This window comes from Notamacropus eugenii, chromosome 6 (genome assembly GCF_028372415.1).
Source record: "Notamacropus eugenii isolate mMacEug1 chromosome 6, mMacEug1.pri_v2, whole genome shotgun sequence".
Classification (NCBI taxonomy): Eukaryota; Metazoa; Chordata; class Mammalia; order Diprotodontia; family Macropodidae; genus Notamacropus; species Notamacropus eugenii.
In genome coordinates this window covers 259,936,254-259,962,610 of record NC_092877.1, presented here as the reverse complement: position 1 = coordinate 259,962,610, position 26,357 = coordinate 259,936,254, and the positions used below count along the sequence as shown (strand labels likewise).

Below are 26,357 nucleotides of genomic sequence, written 5' to 3'. Positions count from 1 at the left end.
GATGAGCAGGAGGATTTCAGTAAAACCTGGAAAGACTTACATGAACTGATGCTGAGTGAAGTGTGCAGAACCAGGAGAATAATGTACACAGTTAACAGGAACATTGTGCAATGATCAAGTTTGATAGATTAGCCCTTCTCAGCAACACAATGATCCAAGACAATTTAAAAAAACTCATAGTGGAAAATGCTATCCAAATCCAGAGAAAGAAGGGACGGAGCGTGAATGCAGATTGAAGCAGACTATTTTCACTTCTCTTGTTTTTTTGGTGTTTTTTCCTTTTGTTTTGTTTCCTCTTTCACAACATGACTAATGTGGAAATGTTTAACATAGGTGAACATGCATAAGCCAATATCAGATTGCTAAGAGGGGAGTAAAGGGAGAGAGAAAAATTTGAAACTCAAAATCTTACAAAAAATGAATGTTGAAAACTATCTTTACATATAATTAAAAAAAATACTACTTATATAAAAAAGTAAAGCATTCCATGAGCTTTAGGATCCAAATACATTTATCACTGTCAAAAACTAGGAGAAGAAAATTTTGTATTAATGCAATTTTCAGGAAATGTTATCTTGAAAAATGTTACAAAGAACAAAAATAGTAATTACCACATATGCTTGTAAAATACTTCTGATCTTTATTTTCCAAATATCTCAATTTTGAGAAGAAAAGCACAAATTTTAAATCTTTGTAAGTTTGGTTAAAACTCCAATAAAGATTTCTAATATTTTTACCTTAAGTGGTCAAAAAATGTCAATTTTTGCCTCTTTAGAGACATAATTTGTCATTCCTTCTGCCTTTTCCTGGGGGAAGGGGAGTGATTTACCTCTGTACCAGATGGCTTTATAAAGATTGGTGAGACATATTTATAAAAGTTGGCAAAAAAGCAGACTTTTGCTTATTCTTCTGGCATAATTTAAATTCATGTCATGGTATACATTTATTGTTCTTCTTTATTTATTTTCTATTTGAAACCATATTTTGGAAAGTGGTTTGCCAAGGAGTTCTTTTGTGCTACTGCTGAGACCTAGAAAGAATTTTATTTTCTATCCCCCTTTCAGTAAGAAAGAGAATTCTGAAAATCTTATTTGGTTCTGATACCATTCTGGAGCAGTTAAAAAGCTCCTTAAGCAGCCTGAAGTGCTGTTTACCTTCTAGCAGATATAAAGAACAATCCTAATACATTCACAAAGATATTACTGTCCTCTAAAACTCTAATTAACCTTGTGACAGTAGGTGTTTTTAGAACCATGGATATCTTTAATACTTAACTGATTAAACTTTAAGTTTAATTTATATTCAATAACATTGGCAAACCTCATGATATTTCATTGTCTTTTGCACTTTGAAATAATACAGTTTTGCCTTCTGGTTTACCTGAGTTCTAATGGAGGAAAATATGCTGTGCTGATTCTCACCCAAACAACTACAAAAAATATATATATATCCCAGTAGAAAAATGTTAGGCACATTACAGCCATTATCTTACCTTTTTAAAATCACTTGTAAATCAAGCTGTTAGATGATTTCATCTGAAGGTGAATGCTATCACTGATAATCATAAAGGCAGATAAGGGAAGGGTGGAATTATGTTATCAAGCTGTAGCACTTACCAGTAAGGAAGTTATGCTGATATGGCACAATGCATTGTCCACCCAACCCTAGCTAGATCTTGTAACAAAATGTGGGGCAGGAGGAGTGGAAGGCAGGGAAGACTTTGGGGCTAAATATGAACATCAAAGCAGTATGCTAAAGGAACTTTATTTCACAGAATAGTAAATGAAATTAGATTTAGATAATCATTAAGTAAAAAATACATGGGAATACTACTAAAGAGAACTGGAGAATCTCAGAGCTGGAAAGGAACTCAGAGATCATGTAGTTCAAATGATGCCCGAATAAACACACAAAACCAACCTCTGCTCAAAGATCTCTGGTACAGGTTAACCCATTATTTCCCAAGGTGGTCCATTTTACTTTTGCATAGCTCTGTTACAAAGTATTTTCTTATGTCAAGCCTGTATTTGTTTCTTTGGAACTGCCCCTCATTGTCCTACTTCAGTTTTATAGAATAAGCCTAAATTCTCTCTGACAGCCCTTCAAATTCTTCAAAATTATTATAATATCATCTCAAGTCTTCTCTAAGCTAAACCTTTCTATTTCTTTCAATTTCATTTTTATGTCTTGATTTTACCTTCCTGGTTGCCCCTCTCTGCATACTCTCTAGATCATGGGTAAGGAACCTGCGGCCTCAAGGCCACATGTGGCCCTTTAGGTCCTTGGGTGCAGCCTTTTGACGGAGTCCAAGTTTTACACAGCAAATTCATTTATTAAGGGGATTTGTTCTGTGAAGTTTGGATTGCATCAAAGGGCTGCACTTGAGGACCTAGAGGGACACATGTGTAGTCTCACAGAACAAATCCCCTTAATAAAGGATTTGTTCTGTAACACCTAGTCAAAAGGCTGCACCCAAGAACCTAGAGGGCCACATGTGGCCTTAAGGCCGCAGGTTCCCCACCCCTGCTCTAGATTATCAATTATCCTTCATGAAACCTAGATTTTAATACGATTTCAAAATATGGTCTGATCAGGGCAGAGTACAGCAGGATTATGACATTCCTAATCTTGGATATCACTGCTCTGTTAATGCAACCTGACATTTCTTCATCTTTCTTGACTGCCACATAATGCTGCTGATTAATATGATGTTTAACTAAAAAAAGCAAGCTCTTTTCCAAATGAACTGTTGTCTAGCTGAACCCCCATCATCCTGTATTTGTAAATCTGGCTGCTGAACCCAAGGCAATAGTTTTAAAATTATCCATATTAAGTTTGGCTCAACATTCTAAGTCATAAGCTCTTTTAAGACCCTGATTCTCAGTCAGTATGTTATATATGACTCCTATATTTGAGTTATGTGTAAATTTGATAAGAATGTTATCTATTCCTTTAACCAAAATTATGATGAAAATATTGAACAGGGCCATGCAGATTCCTAGGGAATGCAACTGTTATCTCCTTAGAAGCAGACAGCAAACAAAACATAGACTCCATAGAGCAAAATACAGCCTTAATAGCTCTTTTCAAATAATGAGACTTATATGGGTATATTAGGATCAAAAAAGATTCCACGGCAGGGTTAAGCAGAGAAACAGCTTGTTTAATGATTCTTTGATTTTTTTATAATAACTCAGGGCTAAAAGATGAAGACATATGCCCCTCAATGATGTGGTCCATGGTCATCAAAAGGAAAATGAGTCCAATGTACATGGTGAGATTCTCTAGATGCATATGACTGCAGATGACACTGTACAGACACTATAGGGCTTCTTCAAGGAGATTAACGAGATCATGAAAACTGAAAAGCAATTGTCCTATCATTCCATACAGTAAAAAGAGTAAGTGATTTCCAAACATATGATGTACAGCAGGATGAAAAACTCAATGAGACAGACCATCAAGATATAACTTCTGGAGACATGTTGCAGAGGGAAAATGTGCCAGGCTTAAAATTGAATGGAAAGAGAATTTTCAACTCTGTAAGTTATATTCTATGAACAATTCAAATTGTGGGTGACCCAGTGGACAAAGAAGATATGCATGCTGGGTTGCAGCATACTGCTGAAGATGAACTAAATGCAAGAAATGGTATGAAAAACATCATTAATGATATTCATATGGCTGGTCTACCTCTTTTTCAAGTATCAAATCTATAGGTCAGAGAATAATAAATGAATAGATTATGTATTGAATTAGTAAAAGCTGAAAGGAAGTAGCATGCTCTTTGAAGAATGATGAGAAAGGTTTAGAAAAGAATATCAGAAAAAATAAAAGCAATGGATGAATTTTCAAATACACGGGTGGAAGAAGACTAGAGATCCCCTAAAATACTATAGTATGCAGATTTAAATATGGCAGCCATCAATCAAACCATTTTGCTTTCCAGTATACTAAATGCCTAAATGGTACCCTACGTGATACCCACATTTTCTAGCCCAAGAGCACCAAATTCCCTCTCTGTTTCTTGGTGAGATATGGAACTGGAATATGGTGAATGAATAGTGAATAGAACAGGGCATAATAAGGTAGAAAGAGAGAAAATAAAAATATGTAGTAGAAGGGGAATGAAAATAAAGGAAATAAAGGAAAGGGTTAAATGCAAAACGGTCTTCCAAAAGGCATCAGAGATCTTGAAGTTGAAGTCCTAGAATGAAGAAAGATATTGATTGGAGGAAGGAGGAAAACTAAACTGTTGGTGAGCAAGACATAGCATTCTGGAGTCAGTGAAAAGTGCTGAATAACTCATCAAATGCCACACAGATCATGACTGTACCTCCTCTTATTCAATGGTAGGCTCGGGTTGTTTTCTATCTTTAACAGTGGAGTAGTAATGACTTCTTTACCTACTTGGTAGTTTTTATGTGGACTGCATGAGTGATTAGTTTACTTCTGAGGAGGTTCCATAATGTTCCAGAGGCAGTAGGACACTGTGAATAGAGTGCTAGGCTTTGAGTCAGGAAAATCTGAGTTAAAATTTCTTGTGGCATTTAATATCTATGTGGCCCTCCTTAAGTCTCTTAACCTCTTTAAATATTAATTTCTCTAATTAGAGATGACTCCAATATATTCTCTCTCCCTTACCAAAAGCTCGCTCAATAATACTTCATCTCAGAGGACGAAAGTCATAGGAATTGAGAGACTAGTCCATTGTCATACTGTTTATAAGTATCAAAGGGGCTTTAAAAATACAATTAGAGAATTTGAGCACTAGAAAGACTTTATAGGTCACCTAGTCAAACCCATACCTGAAGCAGTTTTTGGTTTTTCATGCCTTTATTTTAAATTTATTCCAAGCTGGTAGCAGGTAGACTATGAAAAAGGAAGATTTGTTATGGGTCCAGCAGTATGGTAACACTGTTATAATTTCAATACTATTAAGTATTGTTTAATAAAGAGCATGTGGAATTAAAAATTATGTGTAATTTTTAATTACACTTTTCAATTTTTTCTAAGTTTTTCTTTTGAACTTTTTAAAGTAAACCTTTTTGATATATTTTTTTCTTCTAAGACTTCCAGTTATATCTTGGTTAAATATAGGAATTTATCTCTTTTTTGAACTCCTGATATTCTAAAAATGGGAAATAAATTTCATTTCCAATTAATTTCATTTCCAATGTTGGCCCTGAATTTCCTTCTATTATTTTTTTTTGGTCCTGATTTCTAAAGGCTTCCATCTACTTGTCTATATGTACATGCTAATAACCTTTAATCTGAAATGCCACATTAATACATCTTAACTTATAACTCCTTTTCCTCTTTCATAACTTAGCTCTTTAAAATGATTCAAAAAGTATTTTTGAATCTATTTGGTAAGCAAGTTTCTATTTTAAGCCTTTCTGTACACACCTGCTTCTGTGAAGTAAATATCCTCTATGAATCATAAGCAGATATCTTATGGGGTTATAACTAAAAATGGAAAGATAGCTGCTAGTCATATTTCCCTTTATTTGCCAATCCAGTAAGTTTCATTAAAATAAAAAACCTTTCACTACATTTTTATATTGTAATTTAAAGTGGCAATATTCCTGAAAAGATCTGAAAATATCAATATATTATTTCTGTGATATACTTCATATATACATACCTACACACACACACACACACACACACACACACACACACACACACACACACACACAAACTCATTTGACCTCCCTGATCAAATGTATGCTATTTTACTTTCATTTCTACCTATAATAATATTTGGAAACCAATGAAAATGCATTTATACTAGTGACTGCCATTATGGCTTCTTATTTTTATAAAGAAATTTCAAATTTTAAGTTTGTTTTTTAAAGTAATATTTAAAATAATTTCTTTGCAAATATACAAGCTATCTTTAATTGTGCTAGAATTAGAATGCAAAGTGTAATGATGAACCTGAAGAAACTAAAATTGAATAAAAAATTACAGGAAAATTCAGTAATCTCTTAACACAGAGAGTAAAAAAACCAAAAAATCCTAGCACAAGAACATATGATGGGAATAATTTCTATGCTTAAAAATGGGAAAAAATCCTCTAACTTAAAACATAATCAATATGGTGAACCAATGGACAATCAGTAGCTGATAAACAACTCAGACTGTTATAGCAATGGCAAAGCTTCAGAAATGGACTCATGAGGCAGGTTAATGCTGACAGACTTACTCTGAAGCTGAGGCTGCTGGAAGGAAAGGGGTTGTCCGAACACAAATGGACTGTGGACTAGGGAAGAGGGAGGTTTTGCAGCTTGATCAAAGATGGAAGGAGCTGGGAGACTGGGCCGTGACTGAATGGAATTCAGTATGGCACTCAGTTGGTCACCTGCAGTGGGCAAAACAGTCAAAACTACAACCTGTTATTAATCAGCATCCAAAATGGTAGAATAAATGGTGTTGCATAATTCTCGGATCAAGTTAATTATAAATTAAAATTTGGCCAATGGAGATATTTATGACAGCTGGCAACAACCAATTCCAAGACATAGGGACCAAATTTTTCAGTATGAAAAACAAATCCCAACCACATTTCAAATAAGAACCCACTTTTGGCATTAAGTCTATTCAGATATCCAAATCTGTATCAGATATATGTTAATAACAGAGAAGAGGAAATAGTTTATGAAAAATCTTGGATCATTCATTCAATTTTTATAAACATAGATACAAATAATCTAGGAGAATGCTCTTTTATTTGGGGTCCACATATATCTATACAACTCATACAGAATATGAATAAAAATGTGTACCACTTTTGAATAATTTTATATATGTACGGCTTTTTCAAAATAGATATTTATTCTTCAGAAGTGTATAATTTTCAGTTTCTGTTAAGAAATTACTTTTAAGGTATTGGACTTACTGAGATTTAAAATAAATGTCTCCTTTTTCATCTCTTACAACATTTGCAAATTACTTTTTTTCTATTTTGAGAAGAATCTAGTTGCTACTGACATCTTAAAAAACATAATCATGTTTTTCTGGCTGGTTAAAAATCAAGAAGATTCATCACTTATGAATTCTGGAAGCCTTTAAGAAGGGAAAGTGAGCATTTTAATTTGAACAGCATTCCTTTAGAATGATTTATGAATGTCTTTTTAAAATATTATATACATAGTATTTCTTTTTCCTAGGGTTTCCAGCATTTAACCATAAATAAAATATGAAAATTCATACTACACATCCAAAGTAGATCCTAAAGACTTTCTCCCATATTTTCTAACTATAATTCAGTTTTGAAAATTAAAATCTCAACACTATCAATAAAGGATGAATTAGCAAGTATATGAACACATTTCTAGGCTATTTACTTTTTATTGAGTAACAATAAAAGATAAGATTATGTAAAGAATTTTTATGAATTAATTGGGAAATAATTATCAGTTCCATTTTTATATCAGTAGTTTAAAAGACAGAACTGTTACTGAGTGATTCAACAAATACAAATAGATAATAAACATGATTACAAGTATTCATCAAGATCCTAGAAACATACATAACAAAGGTTATATTAAACTTCATCAATTTCTTTGCCCAATTTAAAAATGTTATCTAACATTATGTGCAATTTGGGAACAAATGTTTTATTGTCAATGCCACACTGGTTTCTTGTCTTTCTTAGTAGTATTTAATACACTGAAGTTGTGAATAATAGTGAATTTTCCTTTTTCACTTACTCATGTTATTTGGCATTTTAAAATAATAACACGTTTAGAAAATAACAATCAAGTGTATTTTGAATGATCTATTAGAATGTATACTTGGTAGAAGTTAGTAAGCATTGAAATTTTTAATTACAGAAGAAGAGTGGCAGAAAGATAATAAAAGGAAAATAAGACCTAAATATGTTCTTGTATAAATGTAATATGGGACAACCAAAGACAGTTTGTTATGGGTAATTATTCCCTAAAGCATCAGAAATAGTCCAAAGGAAATCCTTTGCCTACACTTCTACCACAAAGATGTAAAGGGAATGAATAAAAAAAGAACTGGTAAACTGGCTTTATAATTTACTGAATGTTCAGCGGGTTTGAATTGGCTAAGAAAGTCAAGTAGCGTTATGTGCATACGAACAGAATGAGGCAGTCATGTTCTTTAGCTCTTATAGTCTAGTCCTGTGGATTAGTTTATCATAGTTTTACAAGTTTATTACTAAGCTTTACAAGTTTACAGTCAGCTCTGCTCTTTCTATACATTACCTAGCTGAGTTTCAGGTTATTAAAATAAGTGAAGGTCAGAAGCATGTCAGAAAAGATATTTATGTATATTTCTAAGTAAAATGGAAATGGACACATGAATTATGAAATTTATTTATGATTATTTGTTTCTATTCTACTTTATTAATCCAAATTGTGATTTTATGTGTGTATATATATCTATATCTATATATATGTATATATATACATACATATATATACATATATATATGTATGTATATATATGTATTATACTTATCCCTTAAAACAAATCCAATTTCCTTCTAAACAGCACCAGAAAAATCATGATACAATGTCAAGAGAGTTGGGATCTGGAATTGAAGGGCCTTGGTTCGTCTTAGTTCTGTCACTTACACCCTGCATAACTTTGGGCAACTCATTTGACCTCTCTGGACCTCAGTTTCCTCAAGTATAAAATGAGAGGGCTGGATTAAACTCACCTGGAAGGTTTTTTCCATCTCTAAATCTACATCCCTATGACTATAATGTAATAATACTGTGTAGGAACAACAACAATAGCTGGCACTTACGTAGCATTTAAGGTTTTCAAGTGCTTTATTTCAACCTAAATGAACTAAATGAATTGTTAACATATAAGAACTTCCTGTTATTCAACAGAGCCAACATGAAGCTAATTTATAATAATTTCTCTGTTAGTCATTAGTTTGTAACTTTAATTTTTAACTGATGATTTTTAGCAATGTCTTTATGCTTCTAACTCTAGAAAACTATTATCCTACATTTCTTAAGTAAACAGATAACCAAAATTATGATTCCTTCTCTGGGTCCTACTGAACCTCAAGTTTCTTATATATGGAAGAAAACATGCAAATAGCAAAACTGCAAGAACCAAATTCTTTCAATTAATTTGCCTACCAACATAAAAAAGGGGCATTAAAATACGCTCATTTGGATTATCATCCAAATCGTAGTTTCAAATTGAAATAGCAACTTCTATTATTCAGGGACTGGGTATTTTGAGAAGTGAGATACAATACAGAAGTACTGAAGTTAGGTATGAAAATAAATTAAAAATCTGCTTTAAAATATCTCAATACTTACCTTTGTTATTCCCAAGTCCATAATCAAATCCCTGGGCATTGTTACCTGCCCCTTTATTGAAAGCTTGTACTGAGAAGGGGCTTGGAGGAGGAGTTTGAGAATTCTGATCCAGAAGAACTTGTTCTAGAAGACAAGGCATAGCTACAGAATTAGACTCTTTTTTACTTAATTGTTTTTTATGTTAACAAGAAGAAAAAAAGTTTCAAATTTTACGATGTACAGATTTGAAATAATACAAGAATTTACACTTGATAACTCTTACTTTTTCAGTAGACAACCTTTAATGCTTGTACAAAGGTTCCCATTATCCTCATTTCTGAAGTGCAAAATAAAATCCAATAGTATACTAGCTTTACAGCACTTACTATGGTAGTATGTATGGAAGTGATACGTGTACTCCATCATAATTTTTCATGAATATATGAAATATAACTGTGCTATGTTTAATCACCGCATAGAAATTAAATAGATAACAAGGACATCATATAGTGTTTATGTTTTAATGTACTAAACAAAATAAATCTAATAACAAAACTAATCCAGCATCAAATACTTTTTACATGAAGACACTAAAAGCAACAGCCTTAAGTAAATCAAAATAATTATGCTGATTCCATATATGCTATAAATCTTATTTTATAAGCTGACAAATAAAAAGGAACAATTTCTAGAGGAAAAGAGATATGTTTATTCCATTACTAGAATATTATAAACAACTGAAATGCTTAAAATCTATTTTAAAAAAGTAATGCCCTTTTAATAGGAAATGCAACTTGGAGGTGGCGTAATATTTTTTTCCTACCTGTAAATTGGAATTCTGCTGTACCAGTGGTACTGCACGGTCTACCCCTTTTACCAGCATTTGTAGACTTTTTTCAAAAAACCAATCCTAGTACTTCCCTTAGGCAATATTCTTCAGTCTGAGATATTTCAGCAGTAGAAAGTTTCCTCTGGAAAACACCCATGAATAGTATCCTGAACGGAAAAGAAAGCATCGCCCTCACCCTCCAACCTCAGAATGGTCTAGAAGCAAGCAGTGTAGATAAAGGGCTTGGCTCTTGAATTGGTATTGAAGTATTTATGTTTGTAGGTAGCTAAAACTTGCTTATTAAGTTCATTTGCAGAAATCCAGCATCCAATGAAAACAGATTTTTCTACTTATGTAAGTATTAATCTCTCTGTATGAAAGAATTGACATGGTGTGGAGTAAACAAAGGACTCCCTTTGGAGTCAGCAAGACCCAAATTTAAGATTCACTTCTGACATATGGTGGATGAGCAAACCATTAAACTCTCAGGGGCTTATCTCTCCAAGATTTTAAGTTACAGAAAAATTGTGGGTTTTTGTCAGTTAAAGAAATTTTCTACACCAAATTACAAGGTTGTGTACATACATGTAATATATATGTGTGTGTATCATATTTACATCGCTGCAGTATATTTGCAGTATCTGGCATAGCAGTATTTTATATTTATGAAAACATATACAAAAATGTAGTAAAACTTTCATATTTTTTTGTGTGTACATACACACACACACACATCCACATATGTAGGAAATAGTGATGGCGGCTGGGTAGTGCACTGGATAGAACACTGGCCCTGGAGTCAGAAAGATCTGAGTTCAAAACTGGCTTCAGTGATGTGACCCTGAGCAAGCTGCATAACTTGTCTGCTTCAATTTCCTCAACTATAAAATAGGAATAAGAATAACAGCACCTACTTTCTAGGATTTTTGTGAGGATCGAATGCACTTATCACATAGCAGTCAGCTAATAAATGCTTACTCTCTTCACCTAGTGAGGTACCAAATTCCATTCTGCTATAACTTATAAGAGTGGTATTTTCTCTACTAAACCACCAAAGCCAAGAGGGATGCTATTTTATAATACCTCTCCAGAAGAACTTTTAGGACTACTTTTTAGAGTACAGCACACACACACACACGCATGCATGCACACATGCCTGTGTGTATATGTATATATGTGTACCATATACACACATTTCTATTTATGTATGTGAGATTCTTATATTTGTATTTATTAACTTTTATAGAATATCTAGTTTTATGCTTAAGAACACAGAGTTCAAAAGTTGATAAGTACAAACTGAATTTTAACTTCTTACTAGTTTGTATTATTTTTGTTACAAATCTGGTTTCAATTAAAGAACCTCATCTTAATTTATGAGGTAGTCATTTATTGGTGCAAGATAAAAACACTAAAAGTTATAATCTTTAAAAGTCTAGTTTTGAATAAACTTTTATGTTTAGTCTATTCCATCTCAAAACTAAAATTAAAACAAAATATTTTGGTAGAAACATTTAATAAATAAAATTACAACTAAGTGGTAATTTTCCCAAGAAAAATGTAATGGTTTTCAACTTGCCATTATGGAGGGTATTCAGCATTTTATAAAAATTTTAAATGGTAATATCATGAACTGAAAAACCATTCTCTTGTCTTCAGAACTACAATTCACTAATTGTAAAGTTATGTTTACAGAGTCAAGTTTACTTTTGTTGTTTTCACCTATATTTGTATATTTCTATTGAAAATGAGTTGGAAGATGTCAATTTTAATATCTAAAAATAGGTTTCACTTATACTACTAGCTTTACTGTTATATCTTGTGTACAGTAAACACAAGACTTGTTGGGAGATCCTATATAGAGATGTTTTTAGAGACTCTTACTTAAAGATCTCCATATCTATGACTGTATTCTTGACTCTCATTGAACCACTTTAAAAAAGGTCATCATCTGAGCATATTACATTGAATGAAACCTTTTAAAAAATAAGCTACCTTCAATTACCCATTCTAAGAATACTATTTTCTGAACAAAACATCTCTGACCAAAGAAAATAAAATTTTAAAGGAAAGTGTTTTTTAGCAGTTTTGTAAGTTCACAAAGTCTAGGGCTTGCCATGTCAGAAAACTACTGGAAACCATTAATGTCTATAAGAACGTCTACACTCTCATTTTTGACATGAATTAATGAACAGTATCTTTGGCATCTCATCAACAGCAATGCTTTCTTCTGCATAAGCAGTGGTAAACCTTTTTGGCAAAGTGGCAAGCAGAAATATGCAGGATAAAAGGACATGGGAGTTTTTTTGCCTCAAAAATGCTTTGCAAAGTGGAGAAAAATAGAGAAGCCAGTGATTTACAAATCACTGCTAGTGTAATAGCTTTAGTTTTTGAAAACATAAAAATGACCAAATGGATAATTATAGCAAAACCTCCTGGCCAAGTTATCTATGAATAAGTGATAGTTCAGACCTTCAGCTTCTGTCCTATTTTCTAGGCCAACTGATTATCGCATATTTCAAGGAAGTGAGGTATCACAGTAGAAAGAGTCCTCACTCTTGAGTAAGAGGACTTGAATATGACTTCAGTTTTGCTATTAATTACCTGTGTGACCCTGGGGTACTCACCTCCTCCCAGCTTGAATTTGGCTTATCTGTAAAGTGGGAAAGTTGGACTTAATGGCCTTTGAGAGCTCTTTCAGCTTTAAATGTATGAGCCTATGCTTGTATGAACTCTTACTGTTACAACAGGAACTCAGAAATCTTAAGACAATAGGTTCCCAACCTGGTACTGGTGATGGTATACTTCTTGGGTGATTGTGGAGTCACTACAGGGAATACAAGTGGCCAAATGCAGAGATTTTGATAGAATAAACCATGTGTTAAATAGGTATACATACATGTGTACACACATATATGTATGCATGTATATACTTATATAATCTGCATTATATATGTATGTATACATTACTAGTTTTCAAAAGCACATGGATGCTGTTAAAATAAAAGCATTACCGAATTCATTTTTGTTCATTTGTAGGATATTAGAAAATACAGCTGCTACAATAAAGTCTGTAAAATTTTGTTATACTAAAAAAACTCTTCTTTACTTAAAAGCTTTTTTTTTTTTAAACCAGAGAGACTCTTCTTGCATATCTAGTAGTGGTGGTACACTTTATTAGGAAATGTTGTCAGGTTAAAATAAAAGGCAACATCAAAAAAATGTTCTCACTTGAAGGCTCTTCAAGACATGCTATGTAAGCACTGGGATATCTTTCCTAAAGTCAGGCTTGAAGATTAGGTATTGTTTAACAGCACCTGATAGCCTTTATGCCATTCATAAGTTTGTTAAAATCTGTTTTTGAAGCATTTAGGTTTTTGTCTATACCACCTCTTGAAATGAAGATATTCAATGGGAAAAGCATTACTTTCTTTTATTTACCCTATACTCATTCCATTCAATTTAAAAGAATGTAGCTTTGTCTCAGTATCTGGGAGTTTTGTGAAACAGACAGGATTTGCCTAAATCCATACCATTGATGATTTCACAGACTTTAATCATGCTTTCTACAAGTATTTATTTTTCCTGCTCGTCATTTCTTATAGCACAATAATATTCCATTACATTCATATACCACAACTTGCTCAGCCATTCCCCAAGTGATGGGCATTCCCTTGATTTTCAGTTCTTGGCCACCACAAAGAGAGCTGCTATAAATATTTTTGTACATGTGGATCCTTTTCTCATTTTTATGATCTCTTTGGGATACAACCCTAGAAACGGTATTGCTGGGTCAAAGAGTATGCACATTTTTATAGCCCTTTGGGCATAGTTCCAAATAAGTATTTATTTTTCCAACCTGGAATTCTCTTTGTTTGCCTTTATAAAGCTACTTTCTCACATCTCTGGCCATTTTATTTGTCTTTCTCTGAACATCCAAATATACCTATGACTAGATACAGTAATCAGAATGACATTATGTAAGGTAGTCAAAGTTGACATGTACCACATTAGGAGCAGGATGTTTTCTGTTGTGATTCTAGTATACTTTTGCCCATCTCCCCAGCTGAAAGTTATTTCTTTCTTCTCAAAGTTTAGTAAAATACTTTGGTACTTTCCTTTCTTCTCATCACAGTTTACTCTGCATCATATCTATTTGTGTCCATGACCTTTAGTAGGAAATCTTTTCAAAAACTTTTAGAAGACCAAGAAGAACATATTTACTTTTATCTCATTTTACAGAGGTAGCATGACAGAGCACTGGATTTGGAGGGGACATCTGGGTTCAAAGCCTGCTTCAGATATCTATTAGCTAGGTATTCTTGGGTAAACCTCAATTTCTTCATCTGTAAAATGGGGATAATAATATTTTTACTATTTATGTCACAAGGGTGTCACGAAGAAAAATCTTTGTAAATCTTAAAGCACTAAGCATTAGTTATTATTACATGCCTATTTAAGTTCTCAAGGAACGTCAATAAGTTTCTGAGGCATGATTTCACACTGTAAAAATAATGTTCCCCTGCACTCAATTATTAGATTGTGGAATATTAAACACAAACATATAAAAAAATTGTGATTTTTGTCATTGTAGAGACCTTTCAGTATGAGACAAAGATTGTAATCTGTCTATGACTTCTTTGATAATGTTGAGGTCACTACAGGAGGGACACAGGCTAAGTGACTTGCTCAGAGTTACATGGCTATTAAGTGGCAGAAACTCTGAATCCAGGTCTTTCTAATTTTAAGCCCAGTACTCCATCTGTCAGACACACTGTTTAAATTGACTTTTAAATATTTCTGTAGGCAAACTGAGATATTTCTGTTAACTTATCTCAACAATTACAGTATTTAGTAAAAATTTACAACAGTATATAATAATTATTACTTTAAAAAATATAAAACTGGCCTATTTTTAAAATCAGAGAATTTTCCTTCACCATTATTATCACAAATTAGTGAAGTTTTCACTAAATTCAAATGGCTCTTTCTTGGTTCCACTAGGGGTATGGATGAAAGTATAATTTTTCATTAAAATAATTCACATTAAAATTTTAATACAGGTAAAAATTAAAAAAATATTCTCTTTTCTAATATAAATGGATGGAATATAAGTGAACAGTTGGCATTTTGCATTTGCAATGCAATAAAGAGACATGCATTTTAAGAAATATAGCATGAGCAAACAGATCTAATTTGTTCAGTCTAAATGATACCTTTTGTTGAATTTCTTATATGTTGTCTTCATTAGTTTTTCTTGTTTGATTATTATGAAAAAGGGCAGTCATTAAATATTACCAGATCCCTGATTTCAAGAAACATTTAAAATATCCTCATAATTCTAAAATAGGTCATGTTTATTCAAAATTTACTCTCTAAGAGAAAATTAAACCAAATGAAGTTGCCTGGGAGAAGTACTGCGATTGGTGGTTTGAAAATAGAACTTCCATTTAGTAGTAGAAAGGGTAAAACCTACAGCCCTGGATTGGTACAAAAGAATAAATCAGGTAAAATTAATATTTACAAAATAAAGATTAACTTAGAAATTGATAACAATATTTTTACATGTTTTCTTTCATTCTTTTGGTTTAATAGTTTTGGTTTCATTCCTCAATTAATTAGAAGTCAACTATTATAAGCACATGTTTAACCTCCTCATTTTTATTATACTCAAAAAAAACCTTAAGATACATAACGACATACACAAAAAACTTATATTCTATAATTATTTTGAATCAATTTAAAATAACTTGCCATCTTCATGTCGGAGGTACTGATTTCCGCCTCTGTCTCTAGCTAAGGACCATGCCTCTCCTTCATCACTCTCACAGAACTCTACCATGCTGTTCTTATCCAGCTGAACCCATGTACCTTCGGAATTGGTTACCTGGTATACATACACAAAAAACATGGTTGACTGTCTTTATCTTTTGAGAAAACTGAGTGCTGATAGCCAGTAAAACGCTGTAGCAGTGTAATAATTCCAATTAACTTCTGTCACAAAATAACAAGTTTCTGAAATTAAGGCCACAGCCTGAGGTAACACAAAATAATCTCTATTAAATATTTCTTAAAACATTACACTGATTTATGACTTCAGATTAAAAAAGCCAAAAAACCCAACCCCAAATCTATCTTCAACTGTGAAGATAACTCTGAATTTAAGACTTTAGCACGTAACATGTGTGCTTTCTTTGGCAGGTGAAACGTCACAACACAAAGTCTATTGCTTAGTGTGTATGTCTGCAGGACTTTCTTCTTTAGTAAACATTCCTGACACTTTTTAAGAAATAGCATGACACAATACATCTTCAAGCCCATTTGAAGAGGCAAATGCCAGCTTAGGAAAACTAGTTATTGTGTTCACTCAGGGACTTCAAACAGACAGATGAACGGGTACAAAGAAACAGGCCCTCTTCTGCACTGGTCATAGCACTGGAAACTTGAAAAGTATTACTTCATCAAGTTGAGTTTAACACTGATTCACGATGAAATAATTATTTGAAGTTGTTAATTTACTGTAGTACATTTGTAATACTGAAAAAAAAACCAGGTGAATATTGATGATTTTTACATAAAGTAGCCACTTTATTAATATTAGTATTGATCTCACTAGGGCAATTATGAGGAGAAAATAAGATTACAAAAAGAAAACAAAAAGTTACATTAGCATGTCCAATACAAAACAAGATCACAATATAAACATTGAGATTTAACAACCTGGGATGAAAAATGTCAAGCTTTTGAAGAAGGTGAAGCATTTGCTGAATTATATTATAACGGATATCTAAGAAGTCATGAAGCTACAAGAAATCATACCTCTCCCACTGCCTTGACTTTGTTTCCCAGTACTAACATTCCAATTGGGATACCTCTAAGGTTAGGGCAGCTTCTGATGTTGTGACCTGATGGTCCCGTCTTCACTACCTTATACACTCCTGGCCCACCTCGGAGGAATGGCACATCTTGTTCTTGCATCACTGCTTCTGGTGGGCAGCGGGGATTCAGGTCTTTGAAAAAGTCCTCAGTGTTAGACTTCGTTTCCTAAACATTTGAAAACAAGAACAAAACAAAATCCATGACCACCTTTACATAATTTCAAATGAGAACTTTATAAGCCTAAAAAAGAAGACAATCTTAACCCACATCAAAATGACAATATAAAATGTGATGTCATAAAAACTTGTGATGGGTAATACTACAATTAAATGACTTTTCTCCTCCCTTGCAGAGGCTTTAAAAATGGAGTTGAAGACAAAAGAAAAGGCCCAGCAACAGGCAAAAATAGAGCTACTAAGAGAATGGAATTGTGAAGGGCTTGGAATTTAAATTCTAGTGACAATAATGGGCAGGTTGTTTTTTCAGTAACATTAAAATGATTGCCCTAACAAAAGGAAGCTGAAAAAAGAAAATGACATAGCTACAGAGGTGTGTTTCTTAAAAAGTAACATTCAACACTTTCCCAGAGGAGGAGAAGATCAAAGAAATGTTTCTCTAAGGGTTTACAAGTGAGAAAAGTAAAGAAAAATACAGCTTTTGGGAACTGGTACAATATATATTTCAATTAAAAAAACACCCAACATGAAAGGTTTAAGAACTTTAAAAAGATAAGTTCTTGCAAGCGAATCACTAGAGAAGATAAGAGCTGCACATTCACTACGAAACACGCTTTTATTTGCAGTAAAAGTAGCAATGCTGTTCCTGCAATTACTCTTTGTAACTCTCAAATCAATGACTTGGGCAGTGTGTTTTCTTGTTCATTTTTTCTGAGGCAATCAGGGTCAAGTGACTTGCCCAGGCCACATAGCTAGTAAGTGTCAAGCGTGAGGCCACGTTAGAACTCAGGTCCTTCTGGCTCCCAGGCAGGTGTTCTGTCCACTATGGCACCTAACTGCCCCAATGTATTTTCATAAAAGAAATGTTGGGAAGGCCCAGAACTTCATTATCCTCCAATTTCTCAACTGAACATTATTATCAAGAAAAACTGCAGACATCTTTCTAGTGACAGATGTACTGCTGGAGTTGTACCTTGCAGGCTTACGTAATTTAGTAACTTATACTTTCTTCACCAAAGGAAAAACTTATATGACACCTGATGTGTTTGAAGGGTCATGGCCGCAGTCTTTAAATGTATATGAATGTTACATTAAAACATCTTGTGCTTTAATCACAAGTAGCTAAAACAGGTACAAGGATTTTTTTCTTTCAAAAGAAAACAAACAACAAACTGTAAGAAAGTAACTGTTTACGCTACTGTTCCAAAAGGAACCAAGGAATCTGAGGCCTGAGCTCCAAGGGTTTCTGCTGACTTCTGAATAATGGATGGCAGAGCAGAGGAAGGGCTAGTCCTGGAGTCAGAAGAGCTCAGTACGAGTCTCTAGGCAAGTCACTTTTCCTTTCCCGGCCTCAATCTCTTCATTAGCAAATGGAGATAAGAAACAGAAGCTACTTCAAAGGGTGATTGCAACTGAGATAACATGTGGAATGCTTTGCACACTAGAGAAAGCCACATGAATGCTAGCTATCATTAGTATCACTATCACAAGTCCACGCCCATTTCCTAAGAGTAAGAGAAGTGCTACAAATCTTCAGCGCAGATCTGACCATTTCTGCCACACCAACATGTAGGTTCCACGTTCACACCTCTCCGAGTGCCACAGCAGGCATTATCCTCCAACTGCTTGAGCTTACCATTGTTTACTCCTAGTGCAGAGTCTGTATAGCACCACAGAGTAACAGAGACCAATATTACAGGCCTCTATAAACTAGTGTAATCTGATCATTTTTTGGGGCACAGTGAATTATGGCTTTGTCAGCAAAAAAAATACATTGAAAAAAAAGTCAACTTATGCTTTATGTGTGATTTAAAAAAATAAAGTAGCTCTACTCTAATTATTATGTAGTGAAAGATCCCCTCATTGAATGACATCTGTGGATTTGGGAATTTTTTTGACTTTAGATATCTGAGTCAGATATTAGATGAGGTCTGAAATATACTATATCCTGAAAAAGTATTTTGCAAAACTAATTAAGGTTCTAAATGCCAACTGTATTAAAATAGGAAAAATATATCATGTAAATATTTAATGTGTAAATTTGTATTTACTGTACTCACTATACCATATTAATACAGAATTTTTTTTTTATATTCCCCAAAAGTGCTACATAGGCTAAATTAGAAGACATAAGTTACATGGACAAATATTTTCAAATTTGTGATAGCTCGGATTGTGTGTGTGTGTATTTTTTGGGATCAGATCTGTGATTTTATCAATGTAGGAAGGTCCTGTAATTTCCAGGAAAGAAATTCCTTTACCAATGCAGACTGGTACCTTCTTTGCCACTCAGAGCCTTAAAGTTTCATAGGCGCACTACAAACTTAAGTAGCTTGTGCAGAATCACATAGCCAGAATGTGTCAGAGGAAACCAAGTTTTTCAAACTTCAAAGGTTAGCTCTCTATCCACTATAACACAATACCAATGTAAGATACAAAATAGAAAATTAAAAAAAAATATTTATCTATATGTTAAGGTAAAGTCCATATACATTTTGGACATTTGTAAAGTTTGGATTTTCAGTCTAAGATATACAACACACTCACACATTCAGACATCTAAGTAGCACTACTAGACAAACAATATTTACTGGTAAACATTTTCAAATTGGCATTTATACAAAAATCTGTTGTAGTAAATTTAAGAATATACCAAAGATTCAAACTGGTTTCCTTTGTTTCCTAATTTTTTATTCTGAATCCTGCCTGAAAAGCTTATTAGCTACTTGACCCAGAGCAAGATACTTCACTTCTCTTAAGCCTCCATTCCCTCATCTATAAAACAGGGTTAATAATAGTGCCTACCTCAAAGAACTATTAAAAGGATAAAATGAGATAACATATGTCAAGTACTTTGCAAATCTGAAAAGGCATATAAAAGAAAAAGTAAATTAATGTATATTTAAGATAGGTGTGATAAAAACAAAAAAAAATTCTTTTCTGATGTTAAATAAAAACTGTTTCTGAAAGTAGTTATGATGGTCTAGCCAATGTACAATTTGGGTTAGTGTGGGAAGGGAAAATCTATAGTAGAAAGTATTTACAATGAAAATTGCAATATGTATACCAAAAAAAAAAAAAAATCAAACCATTTCCAGACATTTATAAATATATTATTTTTAATATTTATTAAATGAAGAAATCAATTTTTGTGCTGTGTTTTCTACTATTCAAGATTGGAGAAAAGTGTTTTGACTGTACATCTCATAATGTACTTGTATTCTAAAGAAGGCCAAAGAATGTGTTCTGCTTAAAAGGTCGATGTGAGACCTGAATTTGAGTTTTTCTTCTTTCTCCTGACCTAGTATTCATGTGGAAGTTTAAATGAAAATGATCAAAATGACAGTCAATGTAAGGAGGTAGAGGGGATATATATATGTCTGAAAACTACCAATCATGTAATCAATTACTGAATATTCAAAACTTGGCTAACATTACTGAAGTCTTACAACTTAATAAAAAATAAAATAAAATTCCAATTTATATTATTACATTCTTTTGCAAAGCTAGAGTATAAAAGTTTAAAAAAATGCAACTTTCTAAATTGTGGCTTTTATATTAAAAGTATATTTTCTATTAAAATATTAAGTTTCAAAGGCTAGATTTTAATATAAGTTATACATGCTTAAAGCTGGAGATACAGCATGATTGCACCTGACAGTTAACTCACCTGGGGAAAAAAAGCTTTAGAAGTCCATGAAAAAACGTCCAAGTCCCTGACTCCTTGGCTAGCATTAAAGATATTCTGAGCAATAAAGTTTAAGAAAGACATATCAACAAAGAAAGGGAACAGGATGTCATCTCCAGAAGATGCCAGACATAGTACAACATTTTCTCCTTGCTAGCACTCACACACAAAAAGCATTTTGCTAAAGGAGAAGTGATTTTTCTTTAAATGAAGACACCTGAGTCCAACAATCAATAAAGAGTAGCTGTTAAATAAAAAACTTATGTCGAAAGCTCTCTAGAGATGTAGTGTGCCATGCCATTTAGAGAAATTAAGAGCCAGACATTATTATATAGCTTAAGCCATTTAGTGCATGAAGAATATATACAAATTTCTTTACAGAAGAAGCAACTTTTCTAGTGCAAGCCAGATTTGTTTTACAACAGAAAAGTGTGTTATTTTTTAAAAAACAAAATAAAACCAATTTGAGTAAACTGTAGATTGTGTAAACAATAACATAACCATTATTATGGATAACAACAGAATCTAGCAAATGGGGATTTTTGGACATTACCTAATTGGAAAGATGGGAAAAAAAATGAGAAAAGAGTCAAAGACAAAGTAAAAACTGGGTCACTTATCCCTTTGCCCCAAATTAGAAAAATAATTACAAGTGATTTTTTAAAGATTTTATTGAAAGTCATCACTAAATTAATAAAACTCAAAGAAAAATAGGTAGTTCCTTTTTCTCTTGGAAGATGAGTCTACTTCAAAGGGTAAAAAATGGACCAAGTGTTGAAGCCTCCTTAAAATTATTTCTGTTCAACAACTAAAGTTTTTTTAAAGCAACATTTTCATAAAATTAAACTAGATTAATGAACTTTTTTTATTACTCTTTTTTTTATTACTCTTTATGAATTTGCCCTTTCCATAAAAAGCAAGTGTATATAATTTCACAGTTTAAGTAGGAATTGAAATGGAAGTTTTCTTGGCAAAAAGATGTGACATACAAAATATGAAAAAAAAATTCATCCTAAAACCAATATTACCCAAAGTTTTAACCAGAAACTACAAAAACATTCAAATTCCAAATCAGTTAAAACCATTTAAGTCATTCAGAATCATTTACAACTAAAATATAATGAGAAACAGAAGATGCAAATAAGCTAGAAAGCAAAAAAAAATTTGGAATGCACCCTTTAAAAGATGCAGAGTGCATAAAATAGCACAATACATAATTAAATAGGTGGAAAATGGATGCCATTTTAGTCTGAGAAAAGAGAAAAAATTGTGCAATGCAAAGTCATCTGAAATAGTATTAAAAAATCTTTAAGTCTATAGTGGTTAACTTCATTTTTGTCCTTATGGGTGATAATAACCACAATATATTAATAACTGGTACAACGCATATTTAATTGTCTCTTGGCTTATGCTTTTACCCCCAACATATAACAGTTATGCAGACATTTCATGCATAAAACAATTTCCTGCAGTTGTCTTGCAAGCAATACTTTTTTTTTGTTGTTAAAAGCTATTGTGAAAAGCAATGCAGATGGAGTTAGCAGGAAAAAAGCAATGTGATGGTAGTGTTACACTAACATATAAAGCTTGTACCTCTCTTTTACCTTATTTTTACACACTCATTCTTTTTTATGTTGTATAAAGTGTACAAATAACAGTTTAAGATAATATAACATTTATACATTTGTGATGATAAGCTGAGTCAAACTGTTAATTTAAAAGGTAAAAAATATTAACCAAAAACTGAATTTTGCTAATATGAAAATTATTTTAACCTTTGTGATAAAATTGATAGGTATATTTCTATTCTATAGCCATTTACCAAATGAAAATTATTTAGGAAGAAAGCAATTTCCAAACTGAAAGACATTTCGTGAAGCAATAAAAGAAGTCAAGTGTTCAGGACCTAGAGTTTGAAAACAACAGATTACAGTATTCTTGAATATGTAATAAAAGAAAACCTTGGTTTTAGGGATATGGAATATTAATGCAAAGTTTTGACCTTAAAAAAAAGCCTGCATTCTCAGTATAACTCATTTGCAAATTATCTTTTAAATTTACTGATAATAGCACTGAACATATACTCCATACAATGACATATTATATCTCCTTTAAAAACCTGTTGTAATTGCACAAAAATCACTCACCAAAAAAAAAAAATGAACTAAAAGTACAGTAGAAATAACATCCAATGACATTATCACTATATAACAATTTATTAATTCACAGACTAAACTACTTCTTGTTCAAGGCAATTTTAGGCCAAACCAATGAAAAAAGGAAGGCCAGAGAAATTTTATTTTAGTGTTTACTACAGAAAAAAAGACACAATAGTATGCCAAATTTCACATTTACTAAGAATTTTCTCAAAGAGCTCCATAATCACAGAACTATGAAGACAATCAAATAAAGTATATATCCACAATCCACAGAATACTTAAACATTTTAAGCTACATCTTAATCTCAGTCCTTAAAGGATGTATAGAAATGTGGTATAGTGAAAAGAGGGCTGGATTTGTTATCAGAAGACATGTATTTGAATGCTGATTTTTCTACTTACTACCTATGTGACTGTGGGAAAAATCAATTTAGCCTCTCTGGTCCTCAAGTTTCTTTATCCATAAGAGGAAACTGGGGCAAATGATTTCTATGTCCCTTAAAATCCACATCATATGTTAAATAAGTTCCCCTATTAAAATTCTATCTATCCTTGTTTGTTTTGGAAGTGATCCAGAGTTTTCAAAACTTAAACTGCACTATGGAAACAAGTTACACCAAGCTAGAAAAGCAGACTATATGCCTATCTGAGGACTGCCTAGCTAGATTCATAAGGGTGTGCGATGTTGAAATTACAAATAGCTTGGAGTATTGAAGAAGGTGGAAAAATGTCTTTTAAAATTTTGAGTGGTGAAGTATATATGTGATATTTTACACTATTTGTTCATGCTTTTAATGCAATCATTGTTTTAAAGGCAGCAACTGCCAGGTATTACTAGGTATCTGAGTTAAAGCCATTCTGTCCTAAACAATAACTAATTGTGCCAACTACTTTGTCACTGTAATTATCAGACCTGTTATAATCACTTTGGGGAGAGGGTCCCTTATAATCAAAGGACAAAGAGACCAGAGACTTTTCCTCATTGTTAAGCACAGGGCCTGGCACATAGTGGGGCTTAATAAATGCTAGTTATTGGACTCAATTCCTATATTTTTCAGAGTACCAAAACAAAGAGTAAGTCATAGCATTTGCCTTTTATGCAGGTCCAAAGTGCTAGGAAACCATTTACTCCAAATACCCAGAGATAATAAAAAAATCTAGGTTGCTGCTGTAGGAATTAAGACAATGCAGAAATTACTAGAATGTAGAACACCACAATTCTATGATAAACTTTCTTGTTTCCTACATTGAGGAGCAGTATGGTTCAATGGAAAGAAAACAAATTAGAAAAGGAAAGCCTAGGCTCTTGTTTTGAACTTGCCTTTCTAGTTATGTGACTTTGGACAATTAAGGGATTATTTATTCTTACCCTGACTACTTTCTAAGGATGTGGTGAGATATAAATGTGAATGTGAAAGTGATTTGAAAACTGTAATACACAATGGTGGGATGTTGTCATCTTCCACCTTAAATCTTCTTCAAAACACCGCTGAAAGACTTCATTTTTGAGAAAGAAGTCAAACTTCTGAAAATAGGTTTCAAGGCATTCTGCCGCTCACTTGTTGATTTCTTTATAATCCCCTAACATTGTTACAACGATTTCTCAATAAATCTATAACCCAACCACTGCAGCCTAGTTAGGCAAATACATGGTGCTCTGATATATACTCTCTACATAAAATGGCTAGCTACCACACATCACGTTCCATAAGCCCACATTCAGGTGAAAAATCAATCTTTGCAAGCAATGTCTTCCTTGGCTTTGCACACACCAGATATGTACTGAATTTAATACCTTACGACAGTCAAGCAACCAACAAGTGTGCAAATATTTATCTTTAGTTACTAATATATTAAAGTGTTAAATCTGATAACTTTTCCATGTGTGTGCACTATGGATATCATTCCTGTCCTCTCAATTCTGGAAAGAGATTATATTGAGTGTGGATACTCAAATATTTGTAAATAGTGATAATTAAGAGTGTGACAGAATTTACCAGTTTGGTTTTGTACTTTAAAAATATTAATACTGAATCTCTCATTGAATGCATTGGATAGAGTCAATTCTGAAATTAAAAGAGAAATTAGCTTATTAATTCAACACATATATTTAGTTATAGCTATATGTAAGGCACTGTGGTGGGTGCTATGAAAGAAATAAAGGTAAGTAATACACACTCCGCCCCAACAACGAAAGGAGTTAACAGTCTATTGAAGATGAGAGGGCAAGTTTATTTCATTCTAAAAATAAATCACTGATAATTATATGTGTATGCATGTGTATATGTTGTTTAAATTTGGAAAAAAAACTTTCACTGAATTGCAACTTTAATTTTATTCTTACTGCAAACTTATTGCTAAAATATCTATTAACAACATTAGAACAGTACAGATTAGATCAGTCAAAAAGTATTTGTTAAGCACTAACTATGTGGCAAGCATTTGAGATTAGCAAAGTGGGAGGATGGGGCCTAAAGAGTACACAGAAATATACATAATAAAAGAATTTCATTATAGAGAAAATTAACTGAACTTGATAACCTAGGACACTTGGCTTCCATCTAATAGATCAGGTGCACTCTTTCCATGCTACTTAACTACTGACTTAATTCCTGTTCCAAACTCCTCCACTCTACATCTGGCTGGATCCCTGCCCTTTATTGCTATGCACTTCTCGCAGACCCTTCCTCCATTCTGACCACACTCAGAGCTGCTAATCTGCCCACTCATTTTTTTTCCCTTCATTTTACATACTTTGGAAACCTGGCCTACACACAGTTAAAACAGAAAGGACAAACATTGAACCAAAATATATCATCATGAAATTTCAGGACTGAATGGTACTTTAGCGACTATTTATCCAAGCAACTAGGTCATATAACAGATGGAATACTAGAGTTAGAGTCAGGAGAACCCAAGTTCAAATCCTGTTTCTGACATTTATTTGTTGTATGATCACTTAACCTCATTTAGTCACAGTTACCCCTTCTGCAAAATGGAGACAGTAAGAGTCTATAACTCAAAGGGTTTGTTATGAGAAGCAAATAAAATAACACATGTAAAATACTCTGCAAATGCCAAAGCAATATACAAATGCCAGCTATTATTATTTAACAGATGAGGGAAAAAGGCCCCAGATAAATTTAGTAATTAGTTAATTCTACAAGTAAAGGATTAGAATTTAGGTTTGTCTGCAGGATCGTAAACTATTGCCCTTTCTGCCACATTACTATCATTAAATAGATTCATTGTCAAGAATTTAGGGAAACAAAATCTGAATTTTTATTTTAATATAATTTATTGCAACTTGATTAACAAGATATGATT

The 26,357-nt window shown here is 32.8% G+C and overlaps 1 protein-coding gene across 14 annotated transcripts in view; it reads right to left on the bottom strand.

The window, feature by feature from the left end:
- MYCBP2 (MYC binding protein 2) overlaps positions 1-26,357 on the bottom strand; it is a 317,910-nt gene that overhangs the window by 66,538 nt on the left and 225,015 nt on the right. For 7 of the 14 annotated variants that reach the window (XM_072622185.1, XM_072622187.1, XM_072622192.1 and 4 more), the window contains 4 exons: positions 16,948-17,172; positions 15,883-16,015; positions 9,321-9,443; positions 6,212-6,391 (listed from right to left, as the gene is read on the bottom strand). In XM_072622185.1, the coding sequence (XP_072478286.1) occupies positions 6,212-6,391; positions 9,321-9,443; positions 15,883-16,015; positions 16,948-17,172 (661 nt within the window). The remainder of the gene's footprint in view (positions 1-6,211; positions 6,392-9,320; positions 9,444-15,882; positions 16,016-16,947; positions 17,173-26,357) is intronic. The other 7 variants (XM_072622190.1, XM_072622193.1, XM_072622195.1 and 4 more) reach the window with 3 other exon arrangements.